The sequence below is a fragment of the Seriola lalandi genome, unplaced genomic scaffold, assembly GCF_002814215.2.
Source record: "Seriola lalandi dorsalis isolate HSWRI2012SDOR001 ecotype SW California unplaced genomic scaffold, Sedor1 jcf7180002054795, whole genome shotgun sequence".
Classification (NCBI taxonomy): domain Eukaryota; kingdom Metazoa; phylum Chordata; class Actinopteri; order Carangiformes; family Carangidae; genus Seriola; species Seriola lalandi.
Window position 1 is genome coordinate 2221026 of NW_019525348.1, and position 23413 is coordinate 2244438.

The window sequence follows — 23413 nt, forward strand, 5'->3', positions numbered from 1 at the left end:
CGCACACACACACACACACACACACACACACACACACACACACACACACACACACACACACACGGTCCATTTCCTCTCAAGTGAAGCCAGTTAAGGTGAGTCAAGTGTTGACAGAGGCAGGATGGAGCTCTGTATTAATAGCTGCAGCACATTAGCATGATACCTGCTCCTGAATAGAGGAGTGAATGGAGGGTGAGAACAGGCAGCCAACTGTCCTCACCTGATCCGTCTGATGTCAGACGCTCTATAGCAGCTCTACAGCTCTATAACATGACTCAATCAAGGAGCTTAAGCCTATTTGCTGCTAAGCTTGCTCGCAAAAAGTTGAAAAATACATTTAACAGACTTCAAATCCCCCAAACTGCAGTAATCGCCACAGCCATTCAGCTTCCTTCTTTGAGACGTGTTGGGAGAATGGACGGTGTGACTCAGACAGAGTGTGCCGGCTCTGAACTGTGTGATAAGACCATCATGCAGGATGAATTAGGACATGTGGAGCAGGTGGGAGGTTCACTGATGGAGGGGAGGTGAGCTTAATTATGTTTGCACAAGATTGAAACTGTGATGTAAATATGTGATTCACTTTTTGCTCATTTGCTACACTGTATATTAGGAAGAATTACAATGTGTAAATTAAAGCATAAATCAGGTTTATTACAACTTTGTATTTCGGTTATGATCAGATTGTATTCATCAAAAACAACAAAAACAGGAGCTAATGTGTAATAAACCAGAATGATACTTTAAAGCTGCTGGTTGTTATTTTAAAGGTCCCATATAGTATAAAGGTCTCTGTCCATGTGTTGTTTGATTATATAGCAGGTCTAGGTTCTATATTAATACTGTGAAAGTATCAAAGCCTCAGTCCACAGAGAAATGCACACAGCCTGTATTCAGAAACTGAGCCTTAAAACCAGCCGTCAGGACTTCTGGAACAAAGCAATAAGCATGTTCAATGCTAATTAGCAAATGTTAGCATGCTAAACTAAGATAGTGATTACGGTAATGAGCATGCCAAGATGCTGATGTTAGCATTTAGCTGCAAGCATTGTTAGCATGCTTATAGGAAGTTTGTCTTAAGTATTGTAATTATAAAGTGTTGCAGTTACTGGAGTTTGTCAGATTTTTATTGCTGTGATGTGAACAGAGATTTGAAAAGACGTTTACTCAGCAGACATTTTGACACGTCAAACATCTAATCACATGATTAACTGCTGCTCTGGATTGAAACAAGCGCTGGAACGCAGCGGTGGTTCTAGCTTGTATGGTGCCCTGGGCGATATACTGTATATACACCTATATATACACACACACATATATACACATATATACACAGATAACATAGACAATCAAATTACTAAACTGCACAAACCCTTCATCCCTGAATACATCAACAAGAGAATCTAATACACTACTGATAAGACACACATTCTCAATAGCACTATTGTCATCTAAAGCCTGACCTTTCTTGCTTTCCTTGATGCAAAATCATCAATTAGTACTAATATTATATACAAACATGAATTATAATACAATTTCACACAACCCAGAAATATGACAGTATTATGAATGAATTGTGGTTTATTTATTAGCTTTTCCTGGTGTGACCGATTTTACTAATGGCATTAGTTCTGTTCAGAGACAGAAGTGCAGTATTTGAAAGATTCCCCTGCTCCACTGGGGAGACCTGTGCTCAAACTACCCCCCACCCCCTCCCCATCTCCCACCACCTTTGAGAGTGAGAGAGGAGACCCACTCAGCAGAAGCCTGCACAAACTACAAAGGGCAGCCGCTCTGACACGGTGACATGATGTCATTGATGACGTGCAAATGAAAAACCGATCAGGCAAGTGCAACAAATTTTTTTTTGCAAGTGCCAGTGCTGTCGCGCGACAAGATGCTGCCCTGGGCGACTGCCCATGTTGCCCTTATCTAAATCCGCCACTGGCTGGAACTGATCTTTAATGTTATTAGTACCTGAACTGTACTTTTCCTCTATGACAGGTACAAATGTAAATTGTGAAATTTGTTCTCCTTCCAACACCCTGGCATGTCTAACTAGCTCTTACTATGCACTTTCAGTACACTTCTTTACCTGATCTCCTTGCACTTATTGAATAGATGTAGAACTTAGTACTTACACCAAGGTCTATACTGCAGTGAAGCTTCAGTGACTTTGGATAAAAGCGTCTGACAGATGAGTAAATGTAAATGTAATTTAATGTAATGCTCCACAAGGTGGGTGTGGCAGTAAATGTTTGAGAACCAATGATTTAAGTAATTGCCATAGACAACCAGTGTGATATTGATCAATTGTATAATATTACAGAACAATATTGCATCTCCTACATCCTCTCCTAATGAGAGCATACTGGGTTTCAATGTGTTGCTCAAGGACAGAGGAAATCACCAACACTTTAATCAACAGCTGACCCAGCTACCTACCACCTGAGCTAATATTACATGATATATGGGCAGTCAAACTGCAATATGAGAGATGAATGTAACAGGCTGGCTCATACTGATAACTGTTCTAGTAACAGTGACACAGATGGACAGTGGAGATAGCTCAGTAGCCTTTACATTACATCCTGGTGTATGTGGCTCTTAAAATCATGGCTTCTTTTCTTTTCACACATGCACTTGCTTAAGACAAACCATTCTCCATCAGCCTTTCACTCCTTTCTCCATCTGTGATTGCCAGACACCACAGCAGCATTAGCTCCAGTTACACTGAAAGGACAGTGAAGCAAGCCAAGAGTCTTCTTGCCAAAGCTAAGCAGGTGGCGCACAACGTAAACTGCACTGATACGTCAGTGTAACTGCACTCGTTAAGGAAGAAACATTTAAGCACAGTATGTAACATGTGCATCTACTGTTTTCTTTGACTTTCTCAGTCAAACCAACATTAATACCATGCACATGTAAACACACACCCTCCACATAGTGTGTGATGTGTTGCTGGGCTCCTAGCAGCACATTGTGTAATAGAAAGCCTCTTCAACAAGGCTCCATTCTTCTCCCCCAATGTTGGCTGCAGCCAAAGCTTTGAATTACCACTCTGACAGCCTTTTCCTCACTGTCACTGTACATAAACCTCTACAGCCACACACACACACACACACGCACGCACACACACACGCACACACACACGCGCACGCACGCGCGCACACACACACACACGCACGCACGCGCACACACACACATGAACACACGTACGCACCCATACTCTGTCTCTCTACAGTTTTCCATCACTGCTTGAAATACTCATACACTCCCCCCTGATAGACCATCTGTGGCTTTAAAACCACACTGGGCTGTTTGTGTGTGTGTGTTTGTGTGTGTGTGTGTGTGTGTGTGTGTGTGTGTGTGTGTGTGTGTGTGTGCTGAAGGATTTGTGCTAATTTACTGAAAACAAAAACTAAGCTTGGAAGTCTAAATTTGAGAGGGAGCGTGCCAAAGAAGAATAGGACAGAAAGACAGAAGCAAAAAGAAAAAAAAAATGAAAGCACAAGAAGGAAGAAATCAATCGCAGGTCAATCCTCATCCCTCTCTACCTTCCTCGCCCTTTTTTTTTTTCTGCTCACAACAAACTGCATTCATCTCTCAATCTTTCCCCCTCTCACTACATTCCTTCAGCAATCAGCTGCTTTTCCTTCGTTTCTTTTCTTCTCTCATCCGTCTTTAACTTCTCTCTTTCATCCGGCTTAGTCCTAAAACCCAAACATAACACACTTACACAAAAGCTTCTACTTTAACTTTATTTCCATGCTAACAAACAGAGGCCTGGCTAGATGTTGGTCTCTGAAAGTGGATTTTAGTGGCTCAGGGTTTCATTGACTGGACTGAGTCAGGTCTCCACTTGTCCTTCACTGAACCTAAAAAGATGTTGTGCAGCTTAGATGCATGCATAATGAACCCATAAAGAACTATCACCCAGCTCTGCAGTTCCCGTCACCTCTACTGAGCGTTCTAGCAACTTTGATCTCACTCTTTAAATTTTGTGTCACGCAACTTCACTCTTCTGGTTCAGTCTGACCAGAACTGTTTCTAGCCACAGTTGGCAAAACCGCTCCACCATTACATTATCAGTGCAACACCGAAGGTCAGAGAGATAAAGTTAGTGACTACCAAATCAGAGTTAAAAGAGATAATAAATGTTGTGTTTACAGCTTTTGTGTTGCCCCCAAGTGGCCCCCGAAAAATCAATGAATGCAGGTTGAATACAGCTGGATGTCTCTTAGTGGCTGATTTTGTTAATTAAACATACGCACAGTTAGAGATGGGCGATCAGGCAAAAAATCACTTGACAGTCTATTTGGGTAGAATAGCAATACACGATCTGAATCTCAATCTGCATTCTGTTTGTGCTCTGATTTTATTGTGAAAGTCCTGACTGGAAGTTGTGATTCGTATCTTTCCGCCGCTCTGAATTTTAATTTGGATGTTTGTCTGCCCACCGCTATTTTTCACCCACAACGCTGTCTTCTGTGGTGTCACAAGCAATCCCACTTTTTGCGTAGTTCATATGGAGCATGTGTTTGGACAGCGCAGTTATTTATTTAGGAGGTGTCCTATTTAAGTGTTCTGATTTGAAAGTTCAGTCGTTGCCTCAGGCTCGCTCGGGCTCTCATCCCGCAGACTGTAACGCCACCATCTTGGACTACAGCTGGAGACGGTGGCTCTTGTTCTGCTCAGGTGGAGAACCGGCTCATGTGCCGCTACACCAAACTCCAAGAGGCGCCAGCTACAGTTAGCCGGCTAGCTACCAGTTAACAATGGGCTGGTTAGCTGCGACTGAACTTTAGATATGTAAATATTGCATCTTTTAATTATGCGATCTGTACGATTCATCTGAGACGTAGCTCTTATGCCAAAGTAAGGTCGTCCTTATAAGAGCTTCAGATCACACACCTCTACCCACACTCACAATAATGTTTGACTGTACTGTCAGTTTAATGCGCTGTTGTGTGTTTCCTGGTAAAAGCTCTCTTCCCAACTTCAACAGGGAGTTTTCAAAAATAAATTTCCGGCAGGTTTAGGATCAGACTTGCTCAGTTTTAAGTGGTCTGTCAATCATCTTCTGATTGTGCTCTGTCTTGAGTAGGTCGCTCTTTGATCAGATGGGTTTGTACTGTATGATGGACGCACATGGTGCTCTGTCTCGAAAAGATATTATCTTGTTGCGCAGGTCTTCAAATGGAATGCTGACTTCATTTCTACTGGTGCTGCTTTAGATGAAGAGAAAAAAATCTCTCCAGATTTGATTGCACTGCCCACTTAAGAACTTTGAAATTGGTTCAATTTTGGGTGCAGGGATAGTTTTGGAGCACTCAGGAGAACAATTTCTGTCCCTAACTGCTTTATTAACACTCCTCTAATATCATTATGGACAACTGGGAAAAAAGATGTTATGCAAGTCTCTTATCCTAAAAGTCCTATAATAGGGACAATTACAGCTACAGGGCCATACTGATTCATTCAGTGTCTAGTACTAGTTATTTAAAGAGCATAAACTACTGAAACCGTCAACTATGAGCATGTATCTGTACCATTTGAATAAAATACTATATACAATATGATAGTCATTGACTGCCTTTTGAAGACATGGCCAAGGACAAATTTACGAAGAAAATGTAGGTTTTCGTTGATGCAATCTGTCTGTATTCAGCACCTGATTTGGATGAACACAAACCCAAGCTCACCGCGCACTAATCACTTTCAGTAATCAGATACTAAGTTCATTAATAACAGCCTAATTGCTTTATTTTTGTTGCTCATAATCAGTATTTTGCAGAGCCCCTGAAGAGTGACAGTGGGAATATTTGGTGTATATTGTGTTCGCTCACAATAAATTCTGCCTCCCACTGATCCAAAGAAGCAGCTAGTGTGTTGGTCCAGTCCTGGTCTAACACGCTGCCAGTTTAGCGAAATGCTCTGCTGTTACTACAGAAAGCTGAGATGCATTTATTGCTCATTCATCCTTTCAAAAGTCCGAGCTGCGGTACTGTGAGCACAGCTGCGCTCGCTCTGCCTGGTCGTAGCAGATGAAGCTGTGGCTGCGTAAGTGGTTACAGCTCAGACTACACCTGCAGCGCTTTGATCAGTTCTGGCAGATGTGTTATTAAATGTCCCATATAGTCTAAAGGTATTTGTCCATGTGTTGTTTGACTATAAAGCAGGTCTAGGTTCTATATTAATACTGTGAAAGTATCAAAGCCTCAGTCCACAGAGAAATGCACACAGCCTGTATTCAGAAACTGCCTAAAAACCAGCCGTCAGGACTTCTGGAACTTTGAGATGTCACAACAAAGCAGTTACCACTCTCAGCCATGCCCCAAGCTCCACCCACCCAGACCCACTATCAGAGAGGCTCAGAGCCTCCTCTCCTCTGATTGGCTCACTGACCTGTTGTTACTAGAGCTCCAGAGAGAAGCCTGAGAGAGGAGATGTTAAACTACACTGAGATGGTTTTTGGCTCTTAAAACCACAAATATATCTTCTTATAGATAAACACTTCAAATAAAACACCGGACCTTTAATAGACCAAAGGATATCGGCAAATCAATAGCATCAATATGATGCCCAGTCACTACAACCATGTCAGTTCCCTGCACATACACACCACTCCTGCTTGTACTGTAGTGTTACACCTATTACAAACTATCACAGTCAAAATCATAACAACCTTAGCGCAGCAACAGCCAGAACTCAGTCCTCCCATGTTTATCACAATCACAACTCACCTGAGCCCACAGCTGAGGGTGCGCCCATTGATCACAACAGTGGTCCTGGAAATCCCATTTGTGCTGTGTTTACACCTCCTTTTCAGTGTTGGAATTTTCCCCACAAAACTGACAGATGCAAACAGGGTGACCTCAGTAAATCCAGAAAAATACATAACCAACTTCTCTTAATGCAGACACTCAAATGACTAATGACACACAAAAGTGCAACTCCATCCATGGCGCATCTGTTTGATAGATACACCACACGTGTCTGGGACAGAACGCGTCACATCATGCGACAGGCAGGAAGGGTCTCTTCTTAATTACTCACAAACCTGGGTAATCTGTGTGAACCCAGCAGCTTTAGGAGGAGAACAGACATAGGACTGTGGGTGGTGATTCAAGTCAGTGCCCCCTGGCGAGTCTGCACTGTCGCACTCATTCTGTTAGGGCGGGTGGGACTTCACGCTTCACGTCCTGTGTGTCCCTGGCCTCACCCTCCACCTTGTTTGTTTCTACACACCTGCCCATCCCTCTTTCCATCCATCTATTGCTCTCCACTTTGTCTCCTCCCCTCTTCTTCTTTCTCCTCCTTCATTGCATCCTTCTCCACCTCCCTACCACTGTAGATTAGAAGTTGATTGTAATTTACTTCTTTTTTTTTTTTTAACATTCTTTCGACTTTTCTTAGTAAACCCATTTGAAAATTACATATTTTTCACTCAGGGAGGGGTGAATGAGAGACAGAGGACAGAAGATGGAGACAAAGTGTGTGTGTGTTTGTGTGTGTGTGTATGTGTGTGAGAGAGAGAGAGAGAGAGAGAGGGAAAGCTGTGGATAACACAAATCCTCCCCCTCCTACAAGGCTGTAATCGCATTTTTATAATTGACGTATTTGCAGATAGGCAAGTGCTCCCCGATGCAGAGTAATAGCTGCACGAATCAGCAGGCTGCCGGCTTCCTCTTTCTTCATGCACCCAGCTAATCACAGCTGTAAAGCAATATCCGCCTGCTGAATCCCAAATTCAGCCCTCTGTATGTGTGTGAGCGCGTGTGTGTGTGTGTGTGTGTGTGTGTGTGTGTGTGTGTGTGTGTGCGTAAGACTGGGAGGATGTGTATTGACTGTCAGAAGTATGTCCTTGTGTTTACTGAAAATGCTGATGCTAGAACGGTGGCGCAACAGGTGGGTTCGCAGAGTTTCATCCTGGGAGCATGAATCCGCACAGGGAAGGGATCAGAAAATAAACTCAAGTCTGGCCTGATGGTGGTGCCACCGGAAAGGTCACAAGGCCACTCAGTCCAATGCATTAAGGCGAGGAAGCAGGAAGCAGGAAGCAGGAACATGCACAAACCATTAGTTTGTCAAATTGGCTGGTAACAGACAAACAAACAAAGAGAGGGAATCACAAGCTAACGTTCCCACCAAGGCAGAGACAAGTATTCCCACATACTGTGAGGTGACTTTTCTTTAAATGTCTCTATGTTGCACTGGCTCAGATGAAGAGAAGAAGAAGCGGGTTCTGGTTGAATAAAGACCTTCTCTTGGTGGTTTAGAATGAAAAAGTTTCTCGCTGTTAGAGCTGCAGTAAATTCAACCTTCTGAATAGAGGAAACAAAACGTTCTGTTTGACATTCAGATAATGATACAGTCTACATGACAGAAAGTAGGGCCAAAGGTGGAGGACCATGTGAGAGCAGCCTGTCTGGAGAAGTAACTTGGAGGCTATGAGGTGCAGAACAGCACAAAGGGCTGTCCGCTGGATCACACGTCTCTGGTATCATTACTTCTCCTGCTGAACAGTGGTGGAAAGTAGGAAAGTTCCGGTACTCCGCTTTAGTATTTCCATTTCATGCTGTATATGCTCCTCAATATTTCAGATGGAAATATTGAACTTTTTACTCCACCAATTGTATTTGACAGCTGCCCACACTGGATACTTTGCAGATTTAGAAAGTACATGCAATAGAAAAACAAATAAAAAGCTTATTAAATTCACATTAAAACTTTTTTCAGCCTGCAGCAGTAAAGAAGATCTTTCAGTAAAAAGATCTGAATACTCAAGCACAATTAAAATACTCCATTACAAGTACAAGTCCTTCTTTCAAAACTCAGACCCTTATTTCTATTGAATTAAAGAAGAATTATCTGTAAAATTTACTTATTATTCAGAAAGATTGTCCCTGATGGATCAGTCCCAGATTCATTCTACAGCATGACAATGAGCAGCAGCAAACAGTGCTGGGAATAAAAATCTTTTCTGGACTGTTTTGCCCTTGGTTCAACCTCCCAGACTAAACATAAGCTGGCCTTTCTCATTAGTGAAGGCTGTGAGGCCTTCTTCAACCTGAAGACATGCAGACACTGCTCAGAGCTGATAAAGGCACCACCTGCTTTGTTTTTGGGGTTACATTTTTATTTAATTAATATTATTTTGTAAAGATGCTACAATCCAACATCAGGTAGTAGCTGTCTTTGTAGTAAAGAAGCAAATATAACATTATCTATCAGAAAGTTCCAGGTATATATAAAGGAAACTATTTTTTGTTATACTAACATTATTACACTGGTGAAATTGCTGTAATAAGAAGTTGGCACTGGTATAGAGATTTTGTTTTAATTACAGCCGGCTGTGCAGCGCTGTAGGAAAACCATTTGCATTGTTGAGCCTCTGAAATTACGGTTGAAAGAAGAGCATGCATTATGCAGGTACGTAGGTGTGAGATTCAAGTCCTGTCTCTGGGTGCAGTGTTGGAAAAAGGTGGTGTCAGAAATTCAGACAGAAATCAAAAATCTATACAATTTTACAATGAGTCCCACTTTTGCTTTTTATATTACTAACAGACATTATTGCCCTAAATTCCATATAATCCAAATTGTAACAGAGAAATGTTTATAAGGGTAAAAGTCTGACTTTTCAAGTGAGTCTAGACAATTTTCATGGTTGCTTGATTTGCATGTGTAGGTTAAAAAAGAAAAAAAAAAGAAGCATATTCAGTTCATCAGTTCATCGTTTTTTTTAACTGATCTTTACAGAAAGCATTAAGTCTCTACTCATTCTACCATTCAGCAGCAAGGTCTTGGCTGCATTTCAATTTCTGCATATTTACGCATAAATTCAAAATCATAAATTACACTCTGCTCAGGGATGCTTGTGCTGTATGTCTAATTTACCCATATATCTGTAGATAACTAAAATTGATTAATGAGGCCCCAGGTGAGAACAGATATAAGACGGAATGTGAAAGTGAAGAAGCAAGGAATGTAAAAGAGGAGGAGGTGGAGGAGGAGGAGGAGGAGGTCATATGAAGGACGAGGACGAGAAGAACAGGAGCGGTGCTGTATGTTCAGATTCAAGGAAAATATATTCTTGTGAGAGAACGAATGGTGGGGTACAACAGAGAGAGTGGGAAGAAATGAAAGGAGAGTGGAGAGAGAAGACATACAGACAAGAATAACAGCAGAATATCAGTGAGAGAAACAAAAGGTGGAGACAGAGAGAGGGTAAACTGTGACAGAGGCAGAACTATGCAGCAGTAATATTAATAACTTGTATTTATTGTCTAAAACTTGCTGATAATGATGGATCTCGTCACTTGAATGGTAAAACACTCAATTCTAGCAGCCTCTTAAAGCTCCAGTTATAGCTACACACTGGCCTGCAGCTACAGTATCACACAAGTCAATCATGGAGTTTTTGCAAACTTTTGTGTTGCTGTTTTGTTGAGCGAATAAAGATTCTGTAGCTGCATGAACAGAAAAAAAAAACAGCTTATTGATGAACAATAATGGGTGCAGTCACTCTCAAAGCATCGATTTTGGGGATGTTACCTGTGTCTTTAAATTAAAATTGGACAAACAGGGCTATAATCAAGGCTTGTCCATTTTTTCAGTTAATGTGGAAAACTATTCTTAATAAAAGTAATTTCCATTGGTAAAATGGAAAATTAAGAAGCACAGAAACTGTTGTTACTGTTGCCCTGCCTGCCAAGCTCTCCAATCGATCATGTACACAGTTTCTAATGATAAGGGCTGTAAATCTGCCACTCAAAATTCATGGTCATTTTTGAAACAATGGCATTCTGGGTTTCAAACAGACGTATGCAGAAGGATCTTATCATTTTCAGTGCGTGATCATCAATTTTTCTAGCTAAAATGGAAACTGTCACAGTTAGATTTTATCAGCTCCAGCAATCAACATTAGCTCCCTGAGTTGGTGGCAAACTCTGTCTCCAGCTGACTTTTTAATGTTTCCAAGTGGCTTTTATGAAATGAGAACCTTACCAACGGCTCTCAATTTTGCATTTGATGTCTACAAACATGATGTCTTTGGAACAGAGCACCTTGTACTTTCACTTCTTTTCCACTTTTAAGACAAAAAACATAACAACAACATAAAAATCAATCTAAATAGCATTGTTCTTGTATTGCATGCTTAAGTTACTAACTCTTAGTATTATGACGCACTATGAAAATATATCTATATATATAAAAACAAACAGGTTCAGGTATTTACCATATACAGAGGAACCCTTCACTTCTTGCACACTTTGTGTTGTAGATATTGTATCAAATGGATAAAATTGCCATTTTTGCCCCTCAATTTACACTCAATAACCCATAATGACAAAGTGAAAGAATCAAAAATGGAAATTTCTCATTTACACTATTGATCTAAGTATTCAGACCATTTGCTGTGGTCAGGTGCCTCCTCTTTGCTTTAATTATCCTTGACTTATAGAACCTGACTGGATTCCACCTGTGGCAAACTGAATTTACTTAATATAGATTAGTCCATAAGTATAGAAGGTCCCACAATTCACACAGGACAAAAACCAAGACATGAAGTCCAAGGAATTCTATGAAGACCTCACTGACATGATAGAACTGTGAGGCATAGATCAGGACAAGGGTATAAAACTTTTAGTGTTTCCAGGAGCACAGTGGCCTCAATAATTGAAATGGAAGAAGGTTGGAATCACCAGGACTCTCCCTAGACGTTGCTGTCCAGCCAAACTCAGTGACTGAGCAAGAAGGGTCTTGGTCAGGGAGGTGACCTAGAATCCAACAAACACTCTAACAGAATTTCAGAAGTCCTCCGTAGAGAGAGAAGAACCTGCCGGAAGGATCAACGTCTCAGCAGGACTCCATCAATCAGGCCTATTGCAAATGCAGCCAAATACAGAGAGGCCCTTGAAGAAAGAACTCTGACTGTCCTTGAGAGGCCCAGCCAAAGCCATGGAACATCTGTGGAGAGATCTGAAGATGGCAGATCACAAACTCTTCCCATCCAATCTGATGGAGCTATAGAGAATCTGCCCAAATCCAGGTATGCTAAGTTTGTAGATACTTACCCAAGAAGATTCAAAATGCTGCCAAAGAGGCTTGATTTAAGGGAATACTTTTAGAAATGAAATGATTTTTACTTTGTCATTATAGGTAATAAATGCAGACTGACGGGCAAAAATGGCAATAAAGTGATAAAAAAGCAAAGCCACTGTATACTTGAGTACTTAGACAAGAAATACAAAGGTTAGATTAATATGGTTAAATGGTTGTGTATTCACTCTTACATGAGAAATAGATTTAAGAAGGAGGGCTAAATTGATGAGTTTAGTAAAGTCATATCAGGTAAACAAAGACCACAACAGAGCTGATAACTTGTCCTTAAACTCAGATATACTGCAGTAGCAACCAGAGCACCATGCACACCACTTTGACATGTGTAGAAAGCCAAAGCTGTGCTTTTCTATTGTTGGTAACGTACTGTATGGCTGGTCAGTCATTGTCTGTGGAGGAGGTTTAGCAAACACTCGATTCCAAACCATCTTGACTTTGTTGACCTTTGAGATAACAAGTAGAACTAGAGGATCCAGAACAGAAGGAGCTATCTGCTGTATTATAACATCCCATTGTATGTATCCCTGCTCTTCCAAATGAGAAGCCAAACCAAGAGAGCTTTCCTCTTTGTGTCCATTTTTGCCATTAACAAAACTAGCCACAACCAATGGTAGCTATTGCACAAGTGATCACTCCATCACCAGGCTTTTGTGATGACTGTAATGCATTTCTTTGTGCCACTCTCTAGTTTGAAAGAGCACTCATGCTGTGATCATATCATCTGGGACAGATGGCAGAGATGGGAAAGATTCCCATGTTTACGACTTGAAAGTGTTTGTGTCATTTGACAACCGACAATGGTTCTATGATTGCAATTGTGCGTGGATTGGAAATAATGTGTATTGACAATATGGCACTATGTGCATTAAACGTGAGTTGGCAGACTTTTGGAAATGTGATGCCTTCATATTTCTTTGCCTTTTCACACACTATGGGATGTCTCTAAAAAACAGAGGTTCTTGGAGGACTTGGATATTTGCGGAATAACTATTTACAAGTCAGAAATAGGTAACTCCATTAATTAACACGTGGCATTAATTCAACCCATTAAGACCGTACAGGCATAGTATATGATTTTGTTGTTTTTCAGAGGGCGCCACATCAGTGGGTTAATGTGTAAGTGTCGGAAGATCTCCGCCATACTTGCTCCTGATTGAAGGAGGCTGCATGTTCAGTATTACCTCACATCACCAGTGACTACACCAGGTCTTCACAGAAGAAAAAAAAAAAAAAAAAAAAAGCGGATGGGGCCAGAGAGTTTATGGAGATGAGCCGAGGTGTGAGGCAGACACAGAGCTAGGTGGAGTCACAGAGGAGGTGATCGTGAAGGGGGGATTAGAGGGTAAGTGGGAGAAGAGGGAGGCTGGTAGTGGCAGAAGGGGAGCTAGCAGTCACAGCAGCCCATAATTGTTCTTCATGCCTGGGTCACCCGCGAGCCACTGCCTGGTCTGGTCCCAGGAGGCTCAGAAGTGTATGTGTGAGTGAAGAATAAGATGTACAATTTGAAACCCAGGAATAGGTCAGAGAGTGAAAGAATGAATGTCAAACCCAGGCAGAGGTCGCATTGAATTCTTGTGTGTGTGTGTGTGTGTGTGTGTGTGTGTGTGTGTGTGTGTGTGTGTGTGCACCTGTGCATGCATTCTGCTGTTACAGTACACAACGTACATATCATGTCACCTGTTTGTTTTCTGTTTGTATATTAATTCCTTGACTAGAAGTGTGCGACTACATGTTTCCTTCTTATGCGTGTGTGTCTATATGATATACAGATATATTTAGATTTGTGTGTGTGAATGTGTGTGTCCTCAGTTTCAGCCCAGCCAGAGGTCAAAGGCCACGCTTGAAGGACTGCGACAGCATCTCAAACTCAACACTGCTCCTCAAAAATGTTTTATTCAACCAGCCTTCCTCGTTCCCCTGAGACTAGTCAGAGAGAGGGAAGAAGGAAGGAAAAACAAGTATCTGGAAAGTACAGTGAAGAATGTCAAAGATTCTTTTTTTTTTTCCTTTGATTTTCTCAATTTTTTGTCCTTCCTCTCACTCAGACAAACACCCAGTTTTGTTTTGTCTACCCAGAAAATGAAGAGCATCCAATGTGATGGCAGACACTTGGACACACTCCAATCCTTCCATCCATCTCTCCATTTCTCTCACTTTGTCCTCAACTTTGCACCATTCACAATCACAAACTTACATATATTATCTTGTTTTTTTGAACAGGGTTCTTTGTATCAGTGCAGTGAGAGAAATGTCAGATACCACAGACTATGTACAGTATAACTGAGACAGCTTTCAATAGAAAAGTTATAGAATTTATATCTCACTGAGGAAGATAATATATTAGAGGTGTACCTGACATTATTCAACAATTGTCAGATATAACCATGACATTCAAAAGTAGTTATATAGTTGAGCTCGTATGGTAACAAACTTCTGGTGAGTGACATCAATGACTAAAGTGAAAAGAAATCCGACAAGCATGTTTGCATGAGCTAACCTACAACTGACTCCAAAGCTGCTTCCAGCTCCAGGTTTAACTCCCCTATGTTACACACGTGCTAAAACTCAGGCCTAATGAGATTGTATTAGGCTGATTCAATAGTAATTTAACAGTAACAGTAATTATTTGGTTGACAGGACATACCGAACGAAAGGTCACTACTTGTTGTTTTTGCAAACCCTGCTAATACGCAGACTATGTAAGTATTTGGAAACAAATAAGAGGCTAGTACAGGCACAGCCTCATTAGTGTTTTATCTTAAAGTGCTGATGGCTGTTCATTAACCCCCTCCAAACCTTGCTGGTCACCTCCACTGTCTGACTAAGGAGTTTCCCCCTTGTCTCACATGCAGTTCTTTCAATGTTGATGCAAACCTTCACAAACTGAAGCTGAGACATGGCACTTTAAGGTAGTAAAATGGCACTATAATAAAATAAAGGTATTATTTTTAAGTTGAAGTGTGGTCCCCAAATACAACACAACTGATTGCACCAGTGATTTCCAGTTAAGATTTGCACAAACAAGGTTATATAAGAACGTGTGGACACCACGGCGTCATCAGTTCTGTCCTGGGTTATGTCTAATGCAACAAGACTCCACATGGAGAGGAACAAGCAAGAACCCACACTGTGAGACTTGATGAAGATGTGAGGGGGTACAAGAGCATCAGTAGGCTACTGAGCGTAAACTGAAACACAGCTGCAGCAGTGGTTAGGGCGTACAGGTGAAGAGTCATCCTTCAAATTGACGCATTGAAAAACAAGACAGGTGAGTCGAGTGCTTCTGACTCAGGACAATGATTATCTGTGGAAGCTGGTGTTAGTGAGAAGGACACTGCAGGAAGTCAAGAAGAAAACCTCTGCTCTCAAAACAACATAAAACTGCAGGTTAAACTTGGAAAAGAAGCCTGATGGATGTTGGCAGCTCATTCTTTGGTCAGATGAAACCAAAATAACTGAGCTGGGATCCAATGGGGTGCAGGATGTTTGGCGTGGACCTGACTGTATAGTGCTGACCATTAAACATGGAGGTGGGTGTAGGGATGTCACGGTGAAGAAATTTCCCCTGCGGTGATTTAGGATGGCTCAATGTGACATGCGATATCTGTCAGGACAGAGCAGCAGGCTTCGGCACCTTGTCCCAATCATTATTTTCATATGTATGTACACACTCAGTGTGTTCTGGTTGCTGAATCTTGAAAATGAAATGCTCTTTCATGTGTATCACAGAGGAGTTATCTCAGTTGGTTATTTTCTGTGCCGTAGTGCCGACAGTTGGATAAACATGAACATGGCGTGGTTATGGCGATTGCTTGCGATCCACTGCGGTTGGCCTGTCTATAGCGCAATATTTCAGTTTTGAGGTTATTGCAAAAGGCCACCGTGTGCTGATAGGTGAAGAGGAGAATACATTTGTAGATGGTGCCAATGATGTGAGTTTGTTTATCCAAAGACTGAATGAAAAAATCACTCCCACCCTTCAGTCTTCCCTAACACACTGCAAAAATCACACAAAGCAAGACAGAAGAAAAAAAGTGAAAACTATGACCTGACCAAGTATGTCCCTGACTTTAATCCAATAAAAGACATTTGTAGGAGTTTAAAGTGGAAGGCAGAGCAACAAAACCCCTCCAGCAAAGAGCAGCTGAAAAGAAACGTCTGTGTAGAATGACAGAACATCTCTCCACGGGTTTGTGTATCATCCAGGCCCAGAGGATCTAATGTGCCATCAAAAACCAGACATATAGAATATATAAGGATAAAAGAACTGAATCTCACTTATGAAGTTGGTTCTTGAATATTTCATAATAGTTTAATAAGTCAAAAGGCTATGGATAAAAACAAATAAAATTGTAATAAATGGACAAGACTTCATCCCCAGAATTCCCACCTGCCTTCTTCATTATAGCAGTTCACCATGAGTCCTCTCTCTGCCAGACAGGCCCACTCTCCCCTTTGAAGGACATTGGTTAAATTAATTCAATAAAGGAGAGTCTATGACAGTTTACTTTGATATGATCCTCAGAGAATGTGTGTCTGCGCGTAAAGAGAGGTCACGTGTTTGTGAATATGCTTGTGTGTGTGTGTGTTTGTGTGTGTGTGTGTGTGTGTGTGTGTGTTTGTGTGTGTGTGTACTTACATCATGGGAGTCTCTGCAGACTCCCTGTGTTGCCACCTGCCTGCAGTGATAAGCAGATGATGAAAGCCTGTGCATGCGTGTGTGTGTGTGTACCTGCCTACATGCGTGCGTGTTACCTGAGCCTGCTGTGTGTTGTTGGCTGAGGGGAGAGGGTTGGAGACCATTGGTCCAAAGATGTCCAGTTCATCGCTGATTGGTGCAGCACCGGCCAAGCTCTTTCCTCCACCTTCTGGAGCATCTATGAGAGATGTAGAGACGCATTTCCTTTAGTACAAATAACCTCAAATATAATTTGATTTGATTTAAAGAGAGTGTGTGTATCTCCAAAAGTTATGGCAGAATCAAAGACATTCAAGTGATAAAGCTTGAAGTTTTATTCCTTCATACTCATGACACAGATTTCTCTGCACAATTAGAAAAAGTTGTATTTGTGAAAACTGTATTTTCATTTAAAATCAATATTTAAAGGTTCAAGAGCAGATTCTAAATGGACCTTTTGAAGAGATTATTTACTATTCAATAATGAACTTTGAACATCAGCTCTAACAAAGGCAAGTCGTCCTTTACCTTCTCTGAAAAAAATGGAAATTTGAGCTTCTTTTCTATGACAACTATGCAAAATCCAAGATGAAGAAAATGAAAATTGTGTGATACAATTTAAAGCTCCAGAACAGCTATTAGATGGACCTCACACTGTTTTCACAACCAATATTTAACCAACAGTTAGGACATTTAATTACTTTAGTTTGATTAAAAACTATGTCCAATATCTATGTATTACATACATTACAAACACTTGCCTCGTTTCAATCCAAATGTAGCGACAATCTTAGCATTGTGTGAATATTAGGAGTTGGTTTATCGAGATTAACAGTTGGTGGCACTGGTTCCCCAGTCGTGTGCAATCAAACCACTGCAGAGGAAGAGGGTGGAACTAGGTGACATCATTAAAAGAGCCATGGTCAAACCTCAAACAAAGGTAAATTAATTAGTGACGGAAATGTAGCATTATTGTTGTTTCATTTATTCATTTGAAGAGTGAATGTTGTAGTCATACACTTCATGATTTATTCGCTTTATTCTGTTTCCATTGCATTTTGTTGCATTTTGCTTGTATGGCAAAAACATTTTTCCACCTCAGCCAAACGTAAAAGCACATTAGCTAAATTGATCTTTAAAGGGTCTGTAAATGATCGTCACTGCCACTAGATGTCGCACTGGAACACCAACATTTCAGACCAAAAGAAAAACTTCGTCAGCTACAAATCCTGCTCCCTTCAGTTCTCGGTTCTCTGCAAAGTGTCACGAAGCCCAGTCAAAGCAGCCACTCAACACACAACAAGAGGCATAACTGAATAAAGTTACTCTGTGCACAGGAGAGCCAGCAAAAAACAATCGGGCCATAACAATTAGCTCATGCTAGAATTGACGTGATACGCTCCAGCCAGGTAGTGATAGCAACATTTGCCGAACACATTCATAATATGGTTAACACCAAGTTAGCTAATGTTATCATGCCTATACTGTAGCCGGTTACTAATGATAACAGACATGCAGCCATCAAACTATTTATGCATGGAGGAGAAGAAAAGCCAGTTCAGAGTCAAGCTGTACCCTTTAGCAGCTGGTAGGGTTTTCCTCTCTGTAAAGCCAGATGAGTATTGGCTCCATGTTCGGATTGGGAAATAAATTCAGCCTAGGACTTATCTGCTGGGACCAATCACACGATTGACACTGATGGAGCCGGTAAAAACTTTATGGATGTTTTGACAGCCCACCAGCCGACCCAGATTTGAGCTGGTAGTCTCCATGGCCTGTGTTCTAATCTGATCTCTTTCTTTGTCTCAGACGTTTTTTTGCCAAAAACGTTTCTTCAGCGGAGAAAATTGTGGAAGCTCGAGTTCACCTGAACGCTGTATAATGCACTGTGCATCTCACCTGTGGGCGGAGCCTGTGTGTTTATGAACATGGAGGGGACCAAGAGTTTCACTGGAGGGACTCATGCACTCACTTGCATTAAAAGTGTCCGGACAGGGCATCCAAACAAAGAATTACTCCACTATATCCTTACATAGAAAATAGTTGTTTGATGCTGTTTTATTGTTTAAACTACAGAATTGTTATGGAAAGACTGTCCTGTGCAGACAGAGACCCATTCTCATCTGAAGGACCCCCCATCGGTACACCATGTACACGCATCTGAGAGTAAGTGAGAGAGGCAGACAGGGGGAGGACAGGAAGTGTGTGAAAGGAAAAAGAGAGTGAACTGGGTGTGTGTGGGAGAACAAGTGAGCAGCGGAGGTCATTTATATAACCACAGTGACGAAACATCCATAATTTAGCCCTTTTAAAGTGTGAACAAGACTGAGCTCTTTTAGCTAGACAGCAGGGTACAAGGAAAACCATTTACTGTGAGAAGGCCAGAAAGACTATTCGACATCCTTCTAAACCACTTATTAAAACTCATTTTCAAAGAATTACTTTGACTGTGGTGTCTTTCATGCTAATTCTAACTATTGATTTTCTTTCCTTCTATCCGTCTTGTGATGCCTTCATGTCAGAGCTTGGCTTTTATTTTGACTGTTAAAAATCTCTTTGTAAATTGCTTTAAAAAAGTGCTTTAAGGATAAAGCTATGAGTTATGAGTAAGATTATCAGTTAAGGCGAGAATGATAGATGTAAATACTGAAATACAACACAGACAGATAAGATTTCATGTGCATTAATTACCCCATCCCCACCCCCCACTACAAAAAACTCCATTGCCATGGTAATGAGCCACAGGGAGAAAAGGGCCCATCATTCTCATCATCATCACTGCCACGGCAGGCAATGTGCCCACCAGCTTTTATTATGGGATGGAGCCACTTCTTGAGAGCGCTCTCAACTTCACCAAGGAAACAGACCAATAGTTCAGCCTGGGGGTGTGTTTTATAATCACCCTGCACCCCTTTGCCCCAAGTACACACACACAAACACACACGCATGCATGCACGCACACGCACGCGCACGCGCACACACACACACACACACACACACACACACACACACACACACACACAGGGCTTCCCAGTACCGTCAATGAATACAGCGACCTCATTTAGCAGTAGAAGCTGTCACATTACGGACTTGGCCAGCACAACAAGGGCTAAAATATCTAATTTGATTAAACCCAGGATCGATTCTAATGCAATAACCAAATACGATTTTACATGTGGAAACATTCTGTGATTATTTTGTCCCAGTGTTCAAAAATGCTGTTTCACACGTTTTCCATCCTGTCAATAATAAAAGTTCATTGGTTTTGGTCTTTGAAGTGTTCCTACAGCCATAAACCAAAAGATATGTTAATCTAACCCACTTTTTTTCTATAATACAAATCACAACTAGGGCATGAAATGCAGCTTGCTGGCTCCCCTGCTTGTGATTCTGGGAGAGGGGATATGAGCCCAGTTGGTGACCAAAGTCATTAGCTTCCTGGTGGAAAGAGTCATTATAAAGAGCGAAGTGAAGAAATTGGACACAAAATGACCTGCTATAGGTAGAATATGCTTGTTTACAGGAGATAAAGGACCTAAGACAACGCCTCTTGCGGTGCAGTGATATGAAATGCTCAACAGAAGATATATGAGGTTATAGTCTGATGTTCGTGTTTTGATGCAACTCAAAACATTATTCATGGATTTGCAAATGGAGCCTTTGCAGCAGAAAAACAGCCTGCATTCCCACAATTTTGAGCATTGAATGATTATGTAACCAGAGTAAGACTTCTGTGCAAACAAACATCAATCAACAGACAGAGATGAAGGATCGCTTGCTTTTAAGTTTATTAACACATGGATAATGGCAAAGGCTGGCAACTGCCCTGCAGCCCCAGACCCCCAAGGAGGTCCACTGCATTTATTTTAGCTCAAATAGTGCATATTTTTAAATGTTGTATTTCATCCACATTAAACATGGGACAATTTTATTCCCACACAGGGGAGCTACTTGGGTTCCAGGTCTTGGGCCTCATAATGATACTGTGGACGGGAACAATGCAGCAACAGGATACATAAACAATCCACTAGGAGCCATAGGGGCCATAAGGGGGACGATAGGGGCACATTTTTGCCCCCTTTAAGGTGAATCCAGCTTTTTTTATAATGTGTCCTCTCTAAACTGGCTAGATTTTTAAATGCTATTTAGATGTCAAAAACATTTTCAGGTAATTTCTGTAACATCTGAAAACCTCAACAAAAGAAAAGAGGCTTAATTTGTTCTCCTCTGTCTTTGATGTTGTGGTAAATGGCTGCATTTATATGCTGCACACTCAAAGTGGCGGTGAGCTACCATGTGAGGTGCTAGCTAACCATCAGGAGCGGTTTAGGGCTCAGTGTCCAGCCCGAGGACAGTTACCTGCAGATTGAACCGCAAACCCTGTGACTAGCAGTGGATCTCCTGTTTCACCTCCTGAGTCTCAGCCACATTCTGTTTTGGCCAACTGCGTATCATGGTCACAAAGCAAGCAACCAGTCCCTCACTGCCAACATCTGGTACAGACTGGGACAGAGGCAGCCCCGCTGCTCTGCTGTGCTGTTTCTGGGGCTACAGAGTCCAGTCTGAGTCTCAGCTGCTTCCACCTCCATCCTGTCTCCTCCCGCTCTCTGTGTCCACCTGCACCATGGTCTCATAAAACCAAGCTCACTATTTAAATCCTCTTACTTCAATATTTGTTGTTTCTGTTGTCAGACAACTGGACGAATTTAAAACAATGATTTTAACTGTGGGACATAAGACTACCTGTTAACTAGGCAGCAACAGTAACTCCTTCACTTTGTGCAAAGGCATTCATCAAATCAGTATTTTATGATCATGAAGTCGTCAGACAAAATAAAAATAAAGCGTAAAGGTATCCGGAGGCTCTTTTCACAGTTCTACTTGTACAAGTTGACCTGTATGTTGTTTGAATTTTGCAGAAGTCAGGAGGTAGAGTGGATCTGATCGACCAATCAGAAGGTCAGTGGTTTGATCCCCGGTTCCTGGGATGCATATCTTCTGCTACTGTGTAGGTAATTATTTTTACTATTTGGCCTATATCTTTCTTCGATCTTCTATTTATCTCAAGGGCAGATGTCTCATTTAGGTAAATATAATTATCAAGAGTGGGGCCATCATGACATCCCTATTTCATAACTTGAATGCTGCAGTGACTGAGACAAGGCTGGTGTCATTGTTTTCCACACACAGTATGTGTTTCAAGATTGATCTACTCTGGAGATTTCAAAAAGCTCAGTTTTAAGATTAGAAAAGCACAGACTCGGTGTGGACAGAGCCAAAACACATCAAAACTGTTTAAATCAAATTTAGCGACTTAGTGTGAACGTAGCATACAGTATTATGATTCTTATTTGTCAAATATGTTTTATTAAATAGGGGTTTTAAGATGTAAGATCATGAGAATCCAGTCTACATTTTTACACACCCTCCCCCATCCCTTTCTGCTCAGTACGTAGTATATGACAATAAAGGTTGCGATGGGAAAGTTGAAAAGTAATAATGTTGATTACACGAGTAGAGTCCACTCTGACTTGTTTCTTAGGTACCAGATGTTATTGAATTGTGACTATTCTTCAGAGACAACCTTATTCTGTCAAGGTGAAGGATACTGGTCAATTGACCGAGCTGCAATTTAAAAGTGGCCACTTCCTTCTTCTGGGGGAGTGTTGTAGCTATAATCAGACCATAGCAGAGATGATGCTGCCATGCTCTTTTTAATACACATGTGGAATCTGAAGTTCCCAATACAATTAACACGGAATCAGGTTCAGTGTGGATATTAAAAATATCAGACGATATTCTATAAATGTTTGCCTCTGCTACATTGCATTTATCACACTGTGGTATCTGGAAACATCTTGTGAAGCTTTGATTGTGAATAGTGGAGTCTGTGGATAATCTGACACTGAATGAGACAATGTAAAGAGTTCATAGAGGAAACATTAATCTCTTTAAGTCTCTCCTCCCAGGTCCCATCAGGTTTCTGCATCCCCCAGCTGATTTTCCAATGCAGTTAGGATCGCTATCATAGAGGGGGCGGCAGACTATCTAGAGCTGAGGGTGAAGCACTTTAAAAAAAAAAAAAAAAAAAAAAAAGGTAAATGGGTTTGCACACAGTCTTTCTCACTTTCTTTCTATTTTGGAGTGAAGAAGCCAGAAGCGTTCCCTCCCTGCATTATTGTTGAGAAATGTTATTGTTGTGATCTCGTCTGCTGCCAAGTCTGTGAACACTGCTGCTAGAATAACACTTAAGGAGACAATATGGGGGAAGTCAATTCAGTGTATCAGAACCATTACAGGAGAGGACTGAGCTGGTAGTGAGAGGGGGGGGGGCTCCATCAATAAAAGTTTTTGAAATTGATTCAGTAGCTCCTGAACAGATCTATTTTTGGCGAGAGGGAACATCTCTGAGGCAGCATTTATCATCAGAATCATCCAACTAAACCTGAAATAAATAAAGAAAATGTGTTTCCATGAGGCTGTCGTCAAAGAGAAGCCTTCTTTACTGTATTCAGTCTTTCAGAAAAAACTCATTTTTGGCAAAAGCAGAAAATAATTCATGTGATTTCACAATATTGTTTTTAACATTAATTGAAGCACCGAGGAAGT

General features: G+C 41.3%; 1 protein-coding gene across 4 annotated transcripts in view; it reads right to left on the reverse strand.

Moving 5' to 3' along the window:
* The window catches only part of LOC111669530 (stromal membrane-associated protein 1-like), a 112594-nt gene that overhangs the window by 15139 nt on the left and 74042 nt on the right, over positions 1-23413 (reverse strand). For all 4 annotated transcript variants that reach the window (XM_087179155.1, XM_023425873.2, XM_023425874.2 and 1 more), the window contains one exon: positions 16882-17003. In XM_087179155.1, the coding sequence (XP_087035281.1) occupies positions 16882-17003 (122 nt within the window). The remainder of the gene's footprint in view (positions 1-16881; positions 17004-23413) is intronic.